The sequence below is a fragment of the Manacus candei genome, unplaced genomic scaffold, assembly GCF_025592945.1.
Source record: "Manacus candei isolate 608988 ecotype Guabito, Panama unplaced genomic scaffold, ASM2559294v1 h1tg000094l, whole genome shotgun sequence".
Lineage (NCBI taxonomy): Eukaryota > Metazoa > Chordata > Aves > Passeriformes > Pipridae > Manacus > Manacus candei.
In genome coordinates, this window is record NW_026138142.1 from 1,208,029 (window position 1) to 1,230,892 (window position 22,864).

Below are 22,864 nucleotides of genomic sequence, written 5' to 3' on the forward strand. Positions count from 1 at the left end.
TCATGATGAGATGGTTGGTTGTAGTCTCCATACTGGTTTAGTCTCTCCAGACGAGTCAGTTTGTAAAAACACTGAACTATATATATGCACTATAAAAGACGTTTTTAACTAGTTAAAATAGCTCCTTTACAGAGACTGTAGTTCTCTGTAATTTAAAAAGATGTCTGGATTGGGCATTACAATTGTATTTAAAGGAAAAAAAAAAAGAAAAAGAAATTGCAAGTTAATGTTTAATATGCTTCCCAATGTTGCCAGCCATTTTTTGGGAAACATAAAGGACAAAGCAATTAATAATCCTCTAAAAAGAAAGGAGCAATTCATGCAAGAACATGAACTATTTCCTGACACTAGGTATCATCCCTAGATTACAAGTTAGAAGTGTTTCTCAGTTTCCTCCTCACCATTTGGAAAGCTGATGTGGAGATCCTCTGCAAAATCAGTCCACCTCCCTGAAATTTCTTTGCTTCAGGTCTTGCATTTGGGAAGAACCTTCTCAACTGAAGGTGTTTAAATGTCATTGCATTGGGGCGTGAAGCAAAAATGCATGATGTATTTACTGCTTTGGTATTATCAGGGTGATGGTTGTGGGATCTGGGGGGGGAAATGCAGGAGTCTTTAATTCCAACTTCACAGAAGTAAGTCCTTTGACAATGATGCTGACAGTGTGGGAGAAGAGGGCTTTCCAAAGACTTTCAGTGGCAAAGTTGTATTTTCAACTTAGTATTGTGTTTTTTCTGTATTCCCAAATACTGTATCACAGCCTCTGCTTGGGTGACAGTGGGTGGTTGGCCTTCTCCAGTGGTCTGTATTGCATCACATGGGATCCAAAAACTCCCAGGATAAGCTGAGAGTGAATAAGAGGGGGGGAAGAAAAGACCATGTGAGCTCCTCCAGTCATTGTTGAAGAGCATTTTTCAGTGAAGAAAAGATTACAATTTGCTGCACCTCAGAGTGGGCTTGCACCCTCTTTGGCACCGTGTTAATGTGACTCAGGTAGTTGGTTACCTTGTTTTACCTCTTTGCTGGCTGCATTGTCAAACAAGTACATAAACCCAAGGATTATGGGATGTGCCTTTCAGCCTGATACAGAAGAAGCACTGCCTAAAATCCTGGTGATGTGAGGGAATAGCAGGGAAACGTGTTATAAACCTGTCTTATGCAGCTGGACCATCAGGTTTACCTCTCCCTCATATGCAGTAGTTTTTTTATTTTTCCTCTCTTGGAGATCTGCCAACATTTGGGCAGTCAAGAGAACTTACCACGCTGCTTAAAGAAACACAGTCCTGTTTATGTTGGGCTAGAAAGGGTTGCCTCATTCCTCATTTTTTCACATCAAAAGCATTTGGGAGTCAGTTGGCTCATAAACACATTTAGACTGAGGGAGTGAAGTGTGGGTTGCCCAGTTTTTTTGCAGTACAGAAGTTGCAGCAGAGGCCTGATGGTTTTCCTGCTACAACAAGGACCAGTTATACTTCTCTTTGTCTTCTTACTTGGTAAGAACTATTGAAACGAGAGTGTTTGGCCTCTGAGAGGAAAGTCTCAGGGTAACTCTTTCTTGCATCTTCGTACTCCAACAGTGAGAACAAAGACTGTATTCTAGAGTGATTTTGCCATATTTGCTCATATTGTGAAGATATTGCTCTCCTTTGAAAGTGGAAAACTTTCTCACCTTTACAAGGGGAAGCCCTTGAGAAGCCATTCCATGCCTTGCTTTTTGGTACTTAGAGCCTGTGAGTGTATGGGTGTAGGAGTTTAACCTTTTCCTATACTTCTTCAGCTGTTCCTATCCACTTTGCTAAGCTGGATGCCTCTTGCAAATTCCTTTCAACTACATATCAAACTCTGTACTTTGATGTGCTGGGAAGGATTGTTGTTTCTCAGTGACTGCCTGAAAGATTTGGGTTTGATACTCTGGTCCACATGTGTATTTTTGGAGGTGTGCCTTGCCTCTAGTTTTCTAGTCCTTAAAAATAATCATGAAACAAGACTGGGAATTTGTTGATTTATCCAGTGAAAATGATGATGAATGTTTTAAATCACCCTTGAGCATCCACCCATTAGGAATCAGATGATAAAAGCATCAGGGGTCATGTGGGTCTGATACTGCTTTTATGGGAGCTCTGTGCCAAAAATTAGAAGGAGCTTCTTCCTTCCTATTCTGATCTGATAAAATAGATATTTCCTGGGGTCATATATGGGGCTTTTCAGACAAATGCCTGGTGTTGGCTTATACAGTGAAAGATAAGGCAAGAGACACATTTATCATCCTGCCCTTTGGCAGCAGCCACACCACAGAAGTTCTGGCAGATCTTTTAACACTGTCCATGCTACTGGACAGTCATTTGCTGCATCCTCTTGCTTGGTGCTGCCATATCTGAAGATGTTCCATAACTGTTTCCTGCTTCTGCTCCCTCCAGGCTCTTTCAAGGTGACTTTGTCTTGAGCCAGTGGTCAACTGTGTGTCTTTCAGCTCAGTAGGACTCTCTACTCAGCACCAACCCTTTAGCACCAGGAGCTGTTACAGCTCTTTTCTTCCATCATCTTGTCAAGAACAAGAATCTTATTGCAAGGCAGATGAAACCAGTTCTTAACAACAGCAGCAGTTCACCCTCCTGACCTTATGGGACAGTCCTGGAAGATGAATTTAAGCCACTGGTCACTTACACGTGGAGTTACAGTTTTCATAACACAGTGTTAAGTAAAACAAAATGCCTATGTACATAGGCTGAATTTTTGTAAGTAAACTCATCTTCAGTTTTACTTTCAGATGCTTCCCTCATTCAGAGGTGTTTACTGGAGAGAGCATTTCTGAAAGGGCTTGTAGGATTACTGGTCATAACGAGGAGCGTCCCTTTCAGTATTTCCTGTCAGTGAGGAAAAACTTATTCTATAGTCTGGTGAAATCTTCTACCACTGTTTCTGGTTTCACTGCCCAGTAATCAAGCTTGTTTAGGAGCTCACTAACCATAAGAGACAAGATTTTCCAAATATTCTACTACCTGAAAAACAGGACTTCCCGTGTCTGGGTCTAACTCCTGCTTTCTTGGTAATGACTGCTATATTGGAGGAGGCTTTGTGCTCCTTAAGACTTGCAGTGGAAATGTTTGAATGGTGTACAGAATGACCTCCAGAAGTCATGTCTAACCTAAATTAGTCTGTTCTTTTATTCAGCACATTCACAGTCAGTTTAATGAGTTCTTGTGGTAAAAAGAGCTTTTTCCTGTTTTGCTCACTTGGGTGTAATAACACCTATTGTTGAGGTGATCTGTGATACATGTAAGATTTTGGTTGCTTTGTTCCTTAGCTGTAATGTGGCTCTTCTACCCAAGGGGCAAAATCTTGGAGAAAACAGTCACACAGAATGGGATTCTTCATCTAAATGTCTGGACATCTTAGTGAGGGGGGGAAGTGGCATCCGTGGGATGCAACTTAACCTCTGTTAAAGGCTGGTGAGTTGTGCCTCAGAAATTACTGTTTCCCTCAGCTGACTGTCAAGAGACACGGTGAATGTGCAAGGTCAGCATATATGACAGAACAACCCCTAAATTTGGGCAGATAAATCCCATTTTTAGTGGTTCGTTGTGTGTATTAGGACCACTGCATGGTTAATAAGAACAAAAATGCTTTGTTCAAAGCATGTTTGTGCGTGGTGTTGAGCAGCAACAATCTATGGGCTCTGGCAGAAGAACAATGGTTTTGTGAAGGTCAGGCCAGTCCAACACTCCAGATCAGAGAAACGGCAACACTGGTGGGGTTGAGACTTAACTGCACTGTTGGAGGTCCAAAGATGGGACATGGTAGAGATCTTCAAAGGCTAATAACTATATATCAACAGAATGGAAGGTTCCTGTGGGTATTTTCTGCATGAAACATCTAAATGTGCTGGACAGAAGCCCAGCTCCACACCCCAGTGCTTTGTCTAGCCACCAAGCAGTCCTTTGGGCAACTGAAACTGGTCAACCACAGAAACTAAAGGAAAGTGTGAGTGGATGAGTGTGCATTGGTGCTTGCAAGCAGTTTTAGTAAATAGGAATTAAGTTGGGATTTTGCTTTGTAATTACCTTACTAAAATAAAAGACAAGTATATAACATTAAGAACTGATGGCATTTTTACTTTATTTAAAAGGTAACTGTGTAACACTTGCTACTATAAAACAGTAGGAATGTCACTTGAGCTGTGATCTAGGAGGACAGCCCAGGGGGATGAGTTTAAATATTTCTTTACTAAATTTTGGTGATTTATTACATCAGATGTTTAACATCATAATGTCTAAGCTAAACTCACTGTCTTTTAGGCAAGATTTAAGTCTGAGCTGTCTCAGTAGCTGTATCTGTTCAGCAGTTTTTCCAAAATATGCCTATTAAAGCTAGACAAGATGGCACCTAACTGAAGATACTTGAGATTCTTGGAGACAAATAACTTGCAGATAAATCAAGCAGGATCAGAAGTGATCCTTTGAAGAATCTTTTTCTTTTTTCCCTTCTGAATTTGTCTACAAGCTCAGCATCTTGCATAGTATGTCTTTAGAGTTGTCTCTCTTGAAGTATCATTTCTGAATCTAAAATAATACCTCAACCTTACTGTCTTTCCCATCAGAACGTGGTGCTGGGTGGTGTTCTTTGCTGCTACTGTGTCTGGGAAAGAAGTAGCAGCAGGAATTTGGAGACTGCCTGGAGTCCTGTAGTTGGCTTTCCACATCTTTTCTGCCACGGGCATGCTTCTTTTCCAGGTTATCAATTAGAGTTTGTAAACTTGCTTGAGGAGTTGTGGTGCATGATTACTATCTGGAAGAAAGTTATTTCCCCCCCTGGCTTTAATGGATTAGCTGTTACCTTCTTGCTCTGATACAGCTTGAACATCTTGCTCTTGTGAAAGACTTGGGACATGAGCTGACAATGGCTGTTACCTCGTGTGATGGCTGTTGTGGAGAGACATCGGAGCTGAGGGCTCACAGTGTCAGGCAGTGTGAGTGCACTTTCCCCTTTTTTGATGAAGAGTGGTTAGAACTTGCCCTGAAGTGGAGTTAGTCTGTGTGAGCTCACTTCTGCCTCATATCTGCTCCCCAAATAGCTCACTGCAGTGAGTTTTTGCTGCAGGAACTCTTAAGTGTGATGCTGTTGTGTGGGAACACTTCATGTATCTGCCTGGAGGGTTCCTGTGTGGTTTCAGTCTCCCTCATGAGTTAGTTTGCTCCTGTGGTGAATTTTGTGTCATCAAGGTGGCTGAACACCTCTGGGACCTTTCTGTTTAACCATTTTCTAGATGAATACTGTGGTGTGTATCTTAGTCTTACTTCTGGTCCTGTTTTGTTGTTGTTGCTGTTGTTTCCCCCCCCCCCCATGGCTTCTTCAGTTTCAATGCAGTTTAGGGGTGGTGGTTGTTAAGCAAATCGTTATTCTTGTTCATTGTTGATGAGGCAGAGGCATCTCTGAATTCAGGAGGCAGCTTTGAGAGCTGTCATCTGCTGATGTTTGGAGGGTGGATTTGCTTCTCATGGTCAGAGAGAGCAGTTGGGCTGTGTAGAGGTAGCAAGAAATATGGATTGTTACCTATGTTTTTGTTTGCCCCTACTTTTTTGGATGCTGATTCCATTGACTGTGAAGCCCCTTTATTCCTTAATCTGTTGTGGAGAGGAGCCCCTTGGCACAAAGCCAACACTTAAAATACCACTATGTAATCATGGTCTGTTAAGCATTTGCAATTGCTACTTCTGTGTTATTTGGACTGAGGACCAATTCCATGGATATAGAAAAATAGATTGATTATGTCCTAGTTTTGTGCCAGGTTAAGACCTGGACAAGAACCATCAATTCTTCATTGTGTTTTCCCTAGGAAGACTATTTAGGGGTGTAGGCAGGACAGGAAGAATATTATGCTTGAACATATCACCAAGAGATCAGGAATTTGAGTTGCACTAAAGCCTGAGTTCTTCATGCTTCAGAGAACCAGTGTTGACAGGGAAGTTTTTCTTTTCAGAAGAGCACCACAACCTTGTAACTTCTGATTCAGAAATTAAGGAGAGTTAATTCATTAAGAAATGAAATTACTTGGTTGATTTCTTGAGCAGCAAAACAAGCCATCTAATCCTTTTAACTTTCAGTCGTATTTAAAATAATCAGGCAATTCCTTTTAATTTGTAAAAACCAAGACTCTGAGAGCTGGAGGGGACATTGTTTCAGTCTCATTTTTTTTTTTGACAACTTGCTGTAGTGAACACTGACTGGAGTGTAGCACAGTCTTCAGGTGTTAAACTAAAGCCTCTCTCTATGGAGATATCGGAGACTTTCATCTCGAATGTTCCTGTAATAAAAGAAATACAGATCTGGTTTTGCTAAGCTTTTTTCTAGCTTTTTTACCATTTTGAAAGTAAAAGGCTTAAGGCTTTTGTTTGCCCTGTGTGGTTTATGTTCTGTTTTGAATACCAGGTACCTGCTTATGCCGCCTTTTTTTTTTCCTAGTGAAAGGGGAAACCCTTCTGCTGGTGTCTGGCAAAGACAAGGCAAAGATTTGTTCAGTTGTTCTTTGGTTTTTTTTACAGGTAAAGAAAGCCTTTTTTGCCTTGGTGGCAAATGGTGTGAGAGCAGCTCCACTGTGGGAGAGTAAAAAACAGAGTTTTGTAGGTAAGTAGTTCTGACATTATTCAGAATTACTTGAATTTTCAAGGTGCTTTATTGTTGCTGAAGGTATTCTGGGGCTGGCCATCATCCAACATCCTGGAGAGGCAATGGCAAAGAGGGTTTCTTTTTCCTCCTGAGGAGTGAAATATTGCCAGCTTTCATAGTGTTGCTGTGCTTTGAGAATCATGATGGTTCTTTTAGGTCTCAACCTTCTGAAATTTCATCTCTAATATGTGCACTTCACTGTGTATTTAAAAATAAAGGTGATGGTCACAAAAAGGAAATTAGAAAATTATAACTATAAAGAGAATAATTTCATTTTGCAGTATCATGATATGGGTGCTGTACAAGCCTATTCCTGTATGTGCTCAATAAGCTGCACTGAGGAATCTTTAAATACCAGAACTAATATTGAATGTTACAGGTATGTCCCATACTGGGAGAAAAGCATTAGATCCATGTATTGCTTTTCTTAAAAATCGTGTCATTAATTGCCACAACAATAGTCTGCCAAAACTAGATCTCTGTTGCAGTTAGAAAGTGGGGTCACAGTGGCAATTGCAAATAGTATTAAATGTACTTCTTGTGACCTGGAATGTAGGGTGAGGATTCTTGGAAGTGAATGGTAGATGCTTAATAAAGCATTTATTAAAATATTTTAAATGCAAGTGAGGAGGGGCAGTAGTTTCCTGCAATACACCATAGGAGTGCTGTGTCTGCCATATTTAATTTCATTTCATATTCTATCTGTAACTAAACTCTAGTGATTTAAAGCTGACCTCCAAATTAATTTTTCCCTTCCCCATTTCTTAGTTTCTTCAGTTTAGATGTAAGAGTAGTAAACAGTGGAGCATCTTCTCAAATCTAGAAGTTGAAAGCTCAAAAAAGATTAATATTTTAAAGTAACTAAACTAATCATCAGTATTATATTACCTAGTTTGGTGTTGATGCTTGAAATACATATACTATGGGTGTACTATATTTTTTAAGTCACATTTCAATACAGACATTGAGGATTACCATGGAAATGACTGAACTTCTTTAATAGGTAATATTTAATAAAAACGGATTATACTGTTCCTTCATTTGAGTCTAAGACTCTGCCTGATTTGGCAAGTACATAATGAGAGTGTGTCTTCAAAAAGAAAATGAAAGGCAAGGATAGTTCTCCAGCCTTTAAAGATGTTCTAACCCCCCTCTTTTCTTTTTACTCTTTTGGAGATGGATGTTGTCTGAATTCAAGGGGTTTTTTTGAGTCAGATTGGAAGTGAGGAGAAGCACGTGGGTTATAATTTTGAATATTAACTCAGGCATGTGTTTTGATTCTGAAATAATGTGTCAGTGTGAAAGTGGACAGACATAGTTTTGGAATTCTACTGTTAAGTATTCCAATACAAATAGAATGTTACATGGATTTAATGTTTATTAAATTATATGTTGTGAGTATAAATAGAGAAAATAGCTGAAAGTTCTGTATGTTAAATATCTATCTAAATACCTTTTTTTATTTATTACTTGTTACAGGAATGTTAACAATTACAGATTTCATTAACATACTACATAGATACTATAAGTCTCCAATGGTAAGTATGATGTTAAGCTATAATTTGGTCATTTACCATACAGTACAGAGACTGAAATATCAAACTGAAAGATTTATGATGATTCTCATTATTATTTAAGTCTTTGAAAGTTTAGATATAGTGGGGGAATGCTCACTGTGGGTTTGGGTTTTTTTTGAGAGAAAAGATGTCTGTGTGTGCAAGGTTACAGAATGTTGTCTGGATACCTGAGTTCAGCTCCCAGCTTTAGCCAGGAGCATCCTGAGCTTGGGCAGGTAACATAACCTGTCTGCTTCAGTTACACTTGTATAAATATGAGGGATTCCCTTACTGAGTGCCACCTCTTATGATGTTTTACGTGGTGTTTGCCTTAATGAGCCTTCCCTTTGAATGAAAGGCTCCTCTTAGTGTTGCAACTAATGAATTGGGATTCATTAGGGATGAATTGGGATGAAGGACCTGGCTTAGCACACTTACTAGAAACTAGATGTGATATAAAAAGTGTGAGGGACTTGATTAGTAATCACTGTATTTATTTGTGTTCAGGTTGTTTCAAAGCACATACTTCAAAAGTAACCAGAGCTCTTGAAAAATGGCAAATATCAACCAAATCCACTTGGGGAGGATATCTTGACATTACCTGTAAAAGTTCATTATATTTAAAAATCAAGTGTATAGCTATGTGTGGTTCACATGTTGATAAAATCATCTTTGTCTCACAACTATGATGGAGCTATTCCAAAAGGAGTGTGTGGAGTTAAGCAGGATGCTGCTCGCAGAGGCTTGGATGCCTTAAAAAATTACTGTTCCTGGAGTGATGGTGTGGAATAAACAAGTTAAACTAGTTAAAATATATGCAAATATTTTAGTTATGTGGTTGAATTGCACAATCAGTTGGAGATCTGTTGGCTTCAATTAACTGTAATTTAAAATTCCCATTGGCAGTCAGTTGATGAAATTCTCTAGCTTGCATGTTCATACAAACATTTACATCCCTTTCTTGTTCCTGTCAAATCACAATTCCCCCCCTACCAATTAGAACATATGTACGATGTTTTACTAGCTAAAAAAATCAAGAACAGTTGGATGAAGCAGACATCTGATACATTTGCCTTCTCAAAGCTCATGTTAATTTTTAAAATTTATAGTGAAATTCTTGTCAGATGCCAACAGTGTGTTGCACTGTCCTTTTTTCTTGTTAAAAAATTCTTTTTTTCTCCCTGGGGATTTACAAAGGGTGGAGGGAGAAGCAATTAAAAGTGGTAACTGGTAACTTCTTAAAAATGGTTTCTGTATTGCAGTGACACTCAACCTCAACACTACTGATTTTTCCATGTAACTTTACCTAAGGTCTGACTGTTGTCACTCATTTATATTGTTTAACATTCTATTCCATGTGTTCTGCTTAAAATGGCAGCAGGAAGGAGGAATAGCTGAGAAGAGACAATATTTGACTTAAGTGATTGATGCAGCCTTCTGTAAGAAAAATAAGTAAATTAATGTTCCATCAGGGAATGCTCTAGTCTTAATAGGTGAAATTATGCTGAAAATGTAATTATTTAAATATTTTAATCATTCTTGCTAAATGCATCACAACACATACAGTGTGAAGCACATTGTTATTCATGTAATAGGTAATACCCTCAATTGATTGATGAGGAACATCCAGGTAGTTCCTCCATAAAGAAGTGCTCTTGCTTGTTAGTAATTAAGTAAAATTAATCTGTTAGCATTAAGCAGTCAAGTGATCAGGGCAAGCTTTTTGCTGGTGTGGGTGTGTGAGGAATCACCAGAGGGTTTACTCTGGATAACTGTTTTAAGGTGAGATAAATTACTGAGGGGATGCCTTTGAAGCCAAAAGAGACCTGGACTACAAACCTTGGCTGGCATAAGGTCTTTCTGTCCCCCAGAATGATAGGTCCTGGATGGTACTGTGCACTGAGCAGGGTTGCACCCTTTCTTCTTGTTATTGTTGTTTTGGACTGTTCTTACTCTGTTCTATTACAAGCAGTGAAATAAAAGAAAATTGTTCGGATGTTTATAATGTTAATGTGGATTTAAAATTCAAGCTAAACTTCCATCTCCTCATTGTAGGTTCAGATTTATGAATTGGAGGAGCACAAGATAGAAACCTGGAGGGGTGAGAATATTTACTACTTGATAATTTACTTGATAATTTACTATTTCCACTATTTCAGCATACTGAATTTTCAATTAATCATAGACTTAGCTTGTCTCTCTCCACATACTTTTTAGTGAAAGCAGAAATAGTAAATGCTTCTGTTTTGGCTCCTGCTGCTTACTTTTCTATCTGAAATAGCACATGAACTGCTGATCTGGGCTGTATAATACTTTGTCCCTTGTTCTTGGTTAGCACCAACTTGCTCTTTAAGAAAGAAAAACAACCTGGAGTAAGGCAGCATGTGTGGGATACTGGAATGGGAATGTACCTGAGACAGGATAGGTGGAGTGAACTGATGGGTGAGCAGGAAGCTCTGCCTGAGGGAGCTGCAACTAGAAATTCATGCAATGTATGGGTGTGAACACAAGTGCTGAATGCAGGGAGGCAGCTTTATGTTAAAAAATAGACTGTCTGACATGAAATAATTCATGGAGGTACCCTGTGCAGCAGAGCCTCACAGAACCGACCGAGGAAAGGATTATTTGCTGCAATTGCAGTGACCCCTGGTGGTGTTCAGCTTAGTGCTGCTTTTAAAATTTGTCTTTTTAATTTCAATATAGGGGAATGTGCATAAGTGGTAGAATAACTAAGATAACTGTGCATATTGCTGTTTGTCCTCCACTTAATTTTGTATGAATGAGTTCATAAAATGCTTTCATAAAATGGAATGGTTTTGTGTGAAGTGGTAACAGTCTATTCATTTTCTGTCCCCAGAGCTTTATTTACAAGAGACATTTAAACCTTTAGTGAACATTTCCCCAGATGCAAGGTAGGATTTCACTGTTCAGTCTGCTTCACTTGAAATACATTACCTCCATCTCAGCACTGAATTTGAGCTTCTTTACATAATAAGAAACAATTTAGATTGTAAACTAGAGTACAGTAATTAAGGACTGTCTTTTAATATAATCAAGGAGATGTGAGAGCTTTTTTTTATTGTGAGTGAGGACTTTTTTGATTATCCAAAGAAGTGAATTTTTAATTGAACTTTTGCCTTTTTTTGGCATAACTGCTCTGGTAAATGAACTAAACATGGGTCAAAATTAATTGCCCCAAAACATGCAAAAAAGGCAATATGATGACACTTAAGCTACCCTGTAAGTCCTGTTTATTTCAGAAAAATCAAAAATTGTAGAGAGCCTTTCAGCTGTCTTGTTCTCAGCAATCACAGGAATTGAAGACTTAAAAGTACTTTTCCAGGCAAGTAACTTTCCTTAACTAAAGGAAAGACAATATCTTTGTGGTTTGTTCTGCTCTACTGCAAGGTTGTGTTTCTTAAAATATAAATGACTTTCCTTTTCTTCTTGATGAAAGTTGAAAGAAAGACTTTTTAAACTATCATTATGCCTTATTTACTAAATGTAACTTGAGAGAGAGCTTTGGTTGATCAGCTATGTCTTGAGTGCTACTTAATCCCTGAAGTGGAGGGTGAAGTTCTGGTTCTTGCTTTCAGTTTGTGGACTAGTCTACTGATTATCTCAGAGGTAATGATGTGCTGTATCTTCAGCAGAATTACCATTAAGTCACAAATAAGTCATTCAGTTAAGTAGCAGAGGATGTAGTTTGAAAGGTAGCTGGTTGCAAAGAATATTGTTAAGACAGCAAAATAGTACAATTGTTTTCAGTCCAAGGTGCAGCAAGAGAAGTCTTGCAATGAAGAAGATGCAGTAAGACATTTATAAAAGATTGAGGTGCATTAATTACAAGACCTCTCTGTTTTTCACTGTTTGTCTCAAAAATACCCATTCTGAGTGCTGGGATACTGTGGGCACAGCACTCACTGCAAAAACAGTTTGCACATGTGAAGAAGTCTTTCCACTATACTTTATACCGCAAAAAATCAATTTCCATCACATTTTCTTATTGGTTTTAGATGTCCATGAGCATGTTGTTATTGATGTTTTTTACCAGCTGCAAAAGTTAATTTGAAATCCCTTAACTTCTGTTTTCTGTAACATTATAGATAATGCAAATAATTACTCACCACATGGGCTTCATGGGGGGGTTGTAAACATATATTTATAATCTATAATATTTATACATTTGTAAATATATATTTCCATTACATTTACATTTTTATATATTTACACATAGGTTTATATTTATATTAAAAATATATATATTTATAAACATATAAAAATGTGTATATATACATATATATCACTTGGCATTGCTCATTGTCAGCTAGAAATCATTAAAAAAAATAAAATGTTTTTCTCCTCAGCCTTTTTGATGCTGTATATTCGTTGATCAAAAACAAAATCCACAGATTGCCAGTTATAGATCCAGTCAGTGGAAATGCACTTTATATACTTACCCATAAAAGAATCCTCAAGTTCCTCCAGCTTTTTGTAAGTATTTTGAGCTATGCTGTACTTAATTGATTCTCCCCCAGTAGACATCTAATATAATTAAGTAATTTAAGTCCTGGTGCAGAAACTTCTTGATAAACTTCTATATTCATTGTGTCCATGCATATCTTTTCTTGATAACGGAGAAATTAGAGAAATTAAAGACTGATGCAGGACCTGTACTTTATCTTTACTTTGTTTTAACCCTTTAATGAAACCTGAACACCAAGGACTTGTCTATTGGAGTAACTTGCTGTCCCTTCTGGAACATCTTCTCAGCTTCAGAACCTTGTTTACATGAAAAGAAGATTTAACTGTCTCCCAGAGATGAGATTGTCATTACTCCCTGTAGTAGTGTTAGTCACAGGAATGAACAAGAGGCCAAACACAGCGAGGAGAGTTCAGAATAAACATTCAGCTTAGTCTTGTGCTGCCTCCTCTCTCCAATTTTAGTGGGAATGCCACAGCTTAGGATCTACAGCTTTTAGCAATGGGTTATTACCAGAAAAAATAAGCAAAAAACTTAGTTACATACTCTTAATTTAGAGCTGCTTTGAACAGAAACTCTGAGGTCAGAGCTTGTTTGAGCTTTACATTAATCTGGTAGCAGGTTCCTGCAGTGATCTGTAACCATCACTTGGAGTCTGCAGATGGATGAGTGAACACAGACAACTACACTGTAAACACATTCCTTCTGACTTTCCTAGATGTCAGAGATGCCAAAGCCTGCCTTTATGAAGAAGAATCTGGATGAACTTGGGATAGGAACTTATCACAACATTGCCTTCATACATCCAGACACTCCTATCATTAAAGCCTTGAATATATTTGTAGACAGAAGGATATCGGCGTTACCTGTTGTGGATGAGTCAGGTGTGTGCTGGGTCTCCTGTGCACAAGTGGGGTAAAATAAATCGTGCTGAACCCTGGGCTGGTGTTGGGGTGGGGGGAGAAGGCAAGAAAGAGTAAAAAAAAAGTAATCAAAACTGCATGGGGGAAGAATGGGAATATAAAGAAATGCTTATGCAAGATGTAGGTTGATAGTCTTGGAAGAACCTCATTGTTTAGTAGATTGTTTGTTGGGGTTTTTTTTCCAGTCTTTTTCTGTGTAATTATAATGTAACAAATGAAAGCAGGAAGGAAGAAAACTGATTTTGCATTTTAAGCACTTTGTTAACTTTTGGTTTTCTTTTATTCTTTAGGAAAAGTTGTAGATATTTATTCCAAATTTGATGTAATAGTAAGTATATCTCTTAAATTCTATTAAATATTTTGTATGCAGTAAGCAATTGCAAGTGAATTTGTTAATACGACAGTTTTGGTTATTTTGTTCCTTAGGCTGTAATTAACAAACTGAATGAAACAGATTCAGTTCACTCTGCATAACATTTTTTTAATTCCTACTTTTTATTTAAGTTATTCTTAGTAATACTATTTGCAGACAAGCATCGACTGTTCTGGATGTTACCCAAAATTAGATCTGGCTGTACTCTTACAAAAAGAGGGCATAATCCAGAGAGGGGAATCAAAGCTGGTGAAAGGGCTGGAAGGAGTGTCCTACAAGGAATGGCTGAGGACTCTGGGTTTGTGGGGATAAAAGGAGCTGGGGGGCAACGACCTCATTGCTCTTGTGGCTTCCTGAGGAAGGAGGGTGGAGAGTGAGGGGCTCATCTCTTTTCCCTGATATCTGGTGACAGGACATGTGGGAATGGTTCAGAGCTGCACCAGGGGAGGTTTAGGTTGGCCATTAGGAAGCATTTCTTTACCAAGAGGGTGGTCGAACACTGGGAGAGGTTTGCTATGAGGTGGTGGATGCCCCAGTCCTGTCAGTGTTTAAGAGGCCTTGGGACTTAATAATATGCTTCAGCTTTTGATCCTCCCTGAAGTGTCAGGCCATTGGACCAGAGGGTCGTTGTAGGTCCCTTACAACTGTTCTGTTCTTTTTGTGTTTGTTTCTATTTTTGAGCAAGGATTTTCTTTTTCCAGCTGCTGCCATTCCACAGTCTGTTTTCAAAGAGAATGCAGATTTCTCTGTGCAGTTTGAGCACTTTGCACAGCTTGACTTTCTCAGTGAGCTAAAAGCTACTTGGCCCACTCCTTTGTGGGTCTCTGACTCCAGAACATTGCATCTGTATTCCTTCTGGTTTAGATCTTATCCAGGACTCTGTTTCTGGCTTTCCCTCAGTACTGCAGCAGCATAGTCAGATTCATGCCATGGTTTGCCAGCCTTGGAGAGCAAGAGCTCTTCTATTCTCATGGCTTTTGGAAACTTGAAAAATATGTTTATTTCTTTTTTACCCCTGTCCCATCCCATCTGTATGCACCTGCCTTGTAATTGCAGCATCTGACAGCTACGTTATTTTGTAGGGATTTCAGTGCCCAGGTTGCTTATTCCACCAACCAGCTGAGCTAATGAAGAATCCAGATATCTGAAACGTTGCCTAGAATGCCTTCAGGAATATGGACAATAGTCCCAAATGGAAATGCTTTAAGCTTATAAATATCTCTGGCTGCAAACGGTGCTCTTAATACTGAAAACTTCGTGATGTCACTGCTCTTACCTGTCATTTCTTGGCATTTGTCTTTGTTCTTTGGGATTCTCTGCTGTGTAAGATCCTGTTCTGCCATAAAAGCTGGTCAGGAAATAGGCAGTAGCTGTAGAGAGGACAATCTGACATACCAAAGACAATGAAATTTCACAGTTGGTGGGTTCAGCGTTTCAGTTTATTTTGTAACTGTGTTAGACTTTGAGACAGGACATGTTTCCTTTATTTCCCATTCTTTTTCAGAAAGACACCAAAAGTAAGAGGGTTCCTTATGTTTTTCACTTCTTTTCTCATTTTAAGTGATGAGGCAACAAAAATTAATAGGATTTTTAGATATGTTGGATCATTTCTTTGGAAGAAATGTGTTTAGGGATCAGGAAAAAAACCCCCACGCTACAAAATAGCTTTATATTATACTAGTTATTGTATGTAGGGTAACTTCAGTTTGCAGAGGCTTTTTAAGTTTTCCCAATGTCCTTCATTAGGACTGAGTTAAATGAGTTAAATGAGTTAACCAAAACTGCTTTTATCTTCATGGGCATCTCAAACCTGTCTTGTCACGCTCAGTGTAATTCAATCAAGAAATTTGACCAATCACAGTATATTCTAGCCAAAAATTAATTCAATTTTATTGCTTGGTCCACTGTTTTCATTTTAAAGGTCTCTCTTTGTTCTTCCTCCAGTGCCTCAGTAGCAAAATCAGTAGGCCAGGGTGTGCCAACGGTAGCAAAATACCACTATGGTCTCACCTACACAGAAAGCTTTTGCAGGTCTGGACAGAGTTCTCTCACTGCAGGCATGGTCCTGTTCTTAAAATGAGAGTTGAGAATGTCAGCTTTCAGGTTCTTTTAACCTCTTACTTTTAGTGGTGGTGATGGGTTTTCATTTATATTATTCTTATAGTACTTATTAAAATACACCCAGGCACACAAATTGTCATCGAGTGACAGTGCCAGCTGAGTCCAGGAGAGGGAGTTTGAGCCCGTAAATTAGAAAGGTGAAGAATTAATTTGCTCTCTTAGATCTCAGTCAGTAAGATCTACGCCATGGGGGGTGTTCAGAGCAGTTGGTATCTTCCCCTGTCCTGTGAAGAATAAGCAACAAAAACCCCCTGTATATTCTGTGCAGTCTAAAATCTAAAAAAATTCACCTTTACATTTTCTACTCGTGGCAAAAGCAGGGTGAGTCACACCAAGCCAAAGACCAGATAGCACAGTAAGGAGGTTTCCATTGGCCTAATGGCTATCGCCAAACAGTTTTATCAATTAATCCAGTCTGTCATACGTTGTTTACCATAATTGCATGCTTGACAGTTCCCAGAAACAGAAGCCAAAAAGCATCTGCTTTGTGTAATATATGACTTGGAAGAGACTCAATTTACTTTAGAAATGTGTATCTACTTGACGCCAAAATATTTACTTTACTGAGTACTTTATTACTAAGTGCTGAGGTGCCTGATGGGCCTTGGGTTTGTTTTTTTCCAGAATCTTGCTGCTGAAAAAACGTATAATAACCTAGATATCACGGTGACACAAGCCCTACAGCACCGCTCTCAGTATTTTGAAGGTGTTGTAAAGTGTAGTATGCTGGAAACACTGGAGACCATTGTGGATAGAATAGTGAAGGCTGAGGTGAGTCCCTTCACTAGAAGTTAAAAGTTGTATTACTAAACTAAGAAATAGTAAAAGTTTATCCTTTCTAAATTGTTATGATTACCGGTGAGAGTTGTTTGTTTTTTTTAATAACTGCATGTGTTAGATGTCAGTTTGCTTTACAGCCTTAGATTGCTTTACAGACTTAGATGCCTATGGGGATGTGCAAAGTATTTTACAGTGTATCTGTAATAATATTCAGCTATTTGCATTTCTTTTTTTTTTTTACATTACCTGAACTGAATGCAAAGCGTTTTTGAAGGAAACAAGTTTTTTCCAACCCTGCCATAAGTTTTGCAGACAAATAATGTGTTAAACTCCAGTTTATAGCTTGGCTCTGGGAATTTGTTGGGTACAATTAGTTGATGCATATAAAATCCTGCACTGCTCTCATGGAAATGCTGTGAAACAGGTCCAGAAAATAAATGCTTGTAAGAAGTCTTCAGTAACTGCTCTTGTAAACTATTTATCTGTGCTATCCACTCTTTTGGTGCTGTTTATCTTTCTTGTTACTACTGGAAACTTTCTTATTCATGGAGGTGAATGAGTATATGGGTCTTCCTCCCCTGTATTACCAGTTTCAGTTGTCTCTGAGATGTCATCAGCAATATTTATATACTTTAAGTTCTTCAATTACAAGATTTGTTTATTTTTCTTCTTCAGGGCTGAAACCAGACATGTAACTGATATGAGGAAAACTTCCACTTTGTTACAGCCACTTAGAACCTCCATTAGGCCATTTTTACTTGTAGCTTTCTGCATTTGCTTGAGCTTCCTCCTGAAAGGGAATAATTTTAGCTTTGCTGATATACAGATTTCAATTTTGGATTATTTTATTACTATCTTAAGAAGCTTTAGATGTTTGGGTTTGAAGAACAACTCCTACCCTCTGGTTCAGTCTAAACACAGTGAGATTACATGTAAAAATGAGTCAGTCAAAACTACAAGCTAATTTTAGCTGCCAGACAAGTGCTTGGTCTTACTGGAAATTAAAGAAATTAAACAATTACATTGTCCATTTTTCTTGAATTCATTACACCAAGACAGGAATAAAATTATTAAATACATGCATATACAAAAATTAATAAACGCATCTACAATATCACCAACTTCGTTTATCAAAAAAGAAAACACAATAATATTTTCTCTCAGCTTAATAGTGAAGAGAGATAATTCACTTGGGTAACAGGAAACATGTAGCAGGCTCTCAACTTCAGACTTTTTTTAGGATCTCTTACTTAGGAGCTGGTTCAGCTGTGATGTTCAGGTTGTACAACCCCGTGCCCCGTTGCAGCAGGCTCTGGTGCCAGGACTGGAATTAGGGCACTCTCCTGGTTCTGCAGTGGCCTTTCACTGCTGTGGCCTGTTCTCAGGATAAGCCTCGGGATACAGGAGTATCCACCTACTTTCCCTACAGTTGGGACAGAAGTTTTGTCACAATCCGTTGAAAATAAATTCCTTTAAAACCAGTCTGGCTCTCAGTTTCAATTGTGTAGCCCTATGAGAAAAGTTAAGTTTAAACCAACTCAGACATGTCAAAATACAACAAATTTTAGTGCTGTGCCTCTCTCTACTGAGAAAGAGAGAAACTATTTTTCAGAAGGAAGCCTCATTTTATTACTGTATCTTATTTTTTGAGATCACAGGCTGAGTTGGGCAAAGCCTGTAAGCTGGGGAAAAGTGCTTGATGAGAGTGCCACTTTTTGAGAGCAGAAGTGTTTTCAAGACCTAGATCTTGACTTACCTGTCAGTTTATCTGATTTTGTTTCCATGTGATACAGCTGTGTGCTTTTTAAACATGCACTGTTTTCATTTATGTAGGGCAAGTATGTTTGAATTGCCATGAAGGAAAGGAATTGGTATTGCTAACATTTTGAACCATTTGGAGTTGTTTTTTTTCTACTTGTCTTCGTACTGCTTTACTTTAGAGGGGTTTTTTTGTTTGTTTGTTTTTGTTTGGTTGGTTGATTGTTTTGTTGTTGTTGTTTTGTTTGGGTTTTTTTTGGTTTTTTTTTCTTTGCTTTGGCTATTACTTTAAGTCAGGTACATGTATCTCAAGCTCTCTTCCCCGCTGGCAGGTTCATCGTCTGGTGGTAGTGAATGAAGCCGATAGCATTGTGGGTATCATCTCCCTTTCTGACATCCTACAGGCTTTGGTACTCACACCTGCAGGTATGGATCTATCTGCCCTCTGACCTTTGCCACAAGGCTTTGGTAGTGTGTACACCCCGCTGGCTTTAATTTATTTGACAAAGACATTGATCTTCAACTTCTGTAACTCTTGTGTCATAGTTCTTAAATACATTAATGATTTCTCTTCAGGAAGCTTTATGAATGTCCCTGTTGTTCATGTATAGTCTTTTTAGAGGAAAAAAAAAGGGCTTGATTAATGTTTTAGTAGGATGAAGTTGAAATACATTAGGAAGAAATTCTTTACTGTGAGTGTGGTGAGGCCCTGGCACAGGTTTCCCACAGAAGCTGTGGATGCTCCGTCCATGGAAGTGTCCGAGGCCAGGTTGGATGGGGCTCTGAGCAGCATGGTCTAGTGGAAGGTGTCTCTGCCCATGGCAGGGGGTTGGAACTGGATGATATTTAAGGCCCTTCCAACCCAGACTGTTCTGTGATTCCATGATTCCATGATACAGACAATATCTTCAACAGGGTGCCTTCCCCACCTTCCTCAGCTTCTGTACTCTGGCCAAGTGCTCCTTGTGTGGATGCAGCCGTGTTTTCCATGAAGTCTGCAAAAACACCCCCTCAGAGCCCTTCAGTTGTCCAGCTGTGCTGGGTGGTTTGGTTGGCTCAACTTGGGGCAGAGATACAGGTTTATTTCTGCTACTTTTATCTTGGTTGGGAGGGGTCTCATTTAGTTGGTTTTTGTTTGGGTTTGGTTTTAAGTTTTGCCCGAGTTCCTAACCTGCTTTATGTTTTAATTGTAACTTCACTTTGGCCACATAATGACTTCAGTGTCACAAGAACTAAAGCAGAGCCATCTTTTGGCTTTGTGAGGAAGACAAAAAATGTCTTGAGGATTACCATTTTGGTTCAAAAAAAAAAAATCAGACTAAATAAATGGAGCTGTATGTGTCCTCCAAATAAGAAAGTCTGAATGTGAGCTTAACTGGGATTTCTTATCTGCCCTGGTAGATAACATAATTATGTTAAAGTGTTTTTTCTCTGTAGGTTTAAAAAAAAAAAGCTAATGTAGCTTGTTAAATAGTAAGATTTTTCCTCTGAAAAGAAGTAATTACTTACACTGCTGGAGGTATTATGTCAGTGCATTTGCTTTCTTTTAATAACCTCGGAGAGCAAGTAACCCAGCTCTCTGTGGAAGGTACTGCTGAGGATGAGAAATCAGCCCAAAGGTCTGGATCAAATGGAATCATGTCCTAGAGAGAGAATGGAGGGGTGTCTGTCTCTCCAAGAGGGAGATATAAAGACAGGCAGCTGGTGTCTCTCCAGGCAGAGAAGGGAGTTTCCTCCATGACTGGAGGGCAGAAGGATCCAAGGAGAGTCAAACTTAATTAGAGCAAAAATTAGGCAGAAAAGATGCATCTGGTTATTGACAAACAAGGAGCTTTGTTATACTGGAATTACATGGACACCTACATGGCAACTCTGAACTGATGTAGAAGTGCTCTGTAGTTAATTGAAAAGGACAGTTCCTGCTCCCAGACTGTGGGCTGTGCACTGCTGGTGTTAACAGGTGGCAGCACCACACTCTGAGATCTCTGTGAGCTGCTGTGACTCACTGATCCAACAGGAAACTGAGCCAGCAAAAAAAGCTGCAGTTTTGTCAGCTTGGCACCCTGAGCTGGCTCACAGAACAGTCTGGTATGGGGGTACTGCACAGGGGTTAGAACAACAGAGAGGGCAGGGTTATGCCATGGAAGAGATGAGGTTAGGGAAGGCATTTTTTGGGAGCAGGTAGGCATTAGATTGCATTTCCACAGGCAGCTGCCCAATTTTAGACTGTGATGTGTCTCATGAAGAGGGGATGTGTGCAATGTAAATCTAGTTTTTAGAGTTTGGAGTGTGATTTAGCTCTTAAAGTGGATGTGTAAGCATACCTGATAAATCATGCCCTAAAAGTGTTAATTTCTCTTCAGAGACTGGAAAGGAAAATTTATTGGCTGGCAGGAATTTAGACCAGCCTATGTTAGGGAAAAAAAATTACCAGTTGTGATGTGAAAACTGGATGTATTTAATGAATCTTTCAGTGTTTGATTATACATTACAAGTAGCAACTCCAAGTTGCTGGCAAGAAATTCTTGCTCTCTAGAGTTGGATGCTGAAGCCAAGCTCACCATGGGGTTCAGTCATTGCCCAGCATGGTTTGAGTACCTGGGGAAGAGGTGAGGTGCTGTACATTCCTGCTGAACAGGTCTCCTGGATCCCTGCTGTCAGCAAAATCTGCCTCTGAGCCAGGAAAAATGGGCCCATCAACACAGTGTACTCAAACTGAATTGTTATACAGTTTATGCTCAAACAGGGCTTCATTTTTTTAGGGCTATTATGGTGATAAGCTTGGCTCCAAGCTGAGGGACAGGTTTGGGCTGTGGCTTTTTCTTTGGGGGGTTTTAAACTACTTTTTTTTGTGCTGGGAAGAGTCTTCAAATGCACTTGGAGTCACCTCCCAGAAGAGTTACTTGGACTTACCAGTGAAGTCAGAAGGAATGATGGTCAGAAGGCCTTCGTGGCTCTGTTTCGTGTTGGCATTCAGCAATCCTGCTGTATATTCTTTATGAATGGTACATACAGGCTTAAGATTTTGGTGACATGGAAAGTTCCAGCATTTGGGATGAGCAGTGCTTTTCCATAAGCCCCATGCTATGAGCCAAAGGAAGTCACACCTGCTTTCTTCTTCTGTTCACAGGTGCCAAACAGAAGGAGAACGAGAGCGAATGACTGCTGTGAATGTACATGTTTGTAGGAGAACTTGAACAAAGTTTCTGGGTCAAGTTTGTCTCAAGAGCAGTGACTGCAACAGAACAGAGCAGGATGGTTGAGAATGTGTATTGGGACTTAGTGACGGATGATGAGTCTCTTCCCCCAGTGATGTCGCAAAAAAAAAAAAAAAGCAGCATGACAAAAGCTTATGTTAAAATGTAGGCTCGTTATTTCAAAATGTCTTCAAAACATTTGCTGGAAGACTTCACATGATGTCCTTCATTAAAATGCACTGTATTCTGAAACTTTTTCATTTTGTATTTGACAGAAGTCACTGGTCAGCAATGGATATATGTGGCATAAGGCAAGTGTATGGCATATTCATATCATAGTGCCTTATGTCAAAATACAGCAATATGTCATCACTGTTGCCCATCACTGTCAAAGGAAGTGTTGTGCTAAACGAAACACTGTATTTGAATGTGAAAGTCTTTAAACCTAAAACCAAATCAGTTTCAGTTCTCATTAGATTTGTCATAAAAGCTGTAATTTGGGTATCGGTAGACTTCTTTAAAACTTCAATGACAGTTTTGTGTTCAATGTTGCATTCTGAACAGAAATGTAAAACAAGACTGATTTAAAAACAGCTTTATTTATTTTTACTTTCATGGAAATTTTTTACACATCTTTGGTGGATAGCTAAAATTTCACCATATCCATTAATAAACTGTTGATTGTTATACAAACAAGTGGGAGATTTTTCTCATTATTTAAAACTTCAGAGTTGCAGAAGCTGTGGCCTGTTGATCAGTCCGTGTTACTTGAGCTGAGGATTTCAGAAGCATGAATTGAAAGTGATCTGTACTGTCATACACAGGTACCACGGAGGAAATGAGGTGCCAGAGGACAATATTTTCATCTGTATTAAAGTGTAAAATGATGTTTGTACAACAAAAACCCGAAACTTTTTATTGTATATGATCTGTACAGAAGCGGAGGAATGAGGAGAGCTGTGGGGTATTTGCTAATGTAAATGTACTGTAAAGTTTGAAGATGAGACTTT

The 22,864-nt window shown here is 38.9% G+C and overlaps 1 protein-coding gene and 1 long non-coding RNA gene across 9 annotated transcripts in view; one reads left to right on the top strand and one right to left on the bottom strand.

Annotated features, from left to right (window-relative positions):
* The window catches only part of PRKAG2 (protein kinase AMP-activated non-catalytic subunit gamma 2), a 209,568-nt gene extending 187,018 nt beyond the window's left edge, over window positions 1-22,550 (top strand). For all 8 annotated transcript variants that reach the window (XM_051768289.1, XM_051768291.1, XM_051768292.1 and 5 more), the window contains 10 exons: window positions 6,540-6,621; window positions 8,143-8,201; window positions 10,275-10,320; window positions 11,077-11,131; window positions 12,587-12,713; window positions 13,421-13,586; window positions 13,916-13,953; window positions 16,744-16,890; window positions 18,990-19,083; window positions 21,788-22,550. In XM_051768289.1, the coding sequence (XP_051624249.1) occupies window positions 6,540-6,621; window positions 8,143-8,201; window positions 10,275-10,320; window positions 11,077-11,131; window positions 12,587-12,713; window positions 13,421-13,586; window positions 13,916-13,953; window positions 16,744-16,890; window positions 18,990-19,083; window positions 21,788-21,819 (846 nt within the window). In that variant the 3' untranslated portion in view covers window positions 21,820-22,550. The remainder of the gene's footprint in view (window positions 1-6,539; window positions 6,622-8,142; window positions 8,202-10,274; window positions 10,321-11,076; window positions 11,132-12,586; window positions 12,714-13,420; window positions 13,587-13,915; window positions 13,954-16,743; window positions 16,891-18,989; window positions 19,084-21,787) is intronic.
* On the bottom strand, window positions 18,997-21,796 carry LOC127461060 (uncharacterized). The gene is made up of 2 exons (XR_007899964.1): window positions 21,567-21,796; window positions 18,997-19,269 (listed from the first exon to the last, which is right to left on the bottom strand). It is a non-coding gene; the product is annotated as an uncharacterized LOC127461060 (long non-coding RNA).
* Window positions 22,551-22,864: the final 314 nt, after the last annotated feature.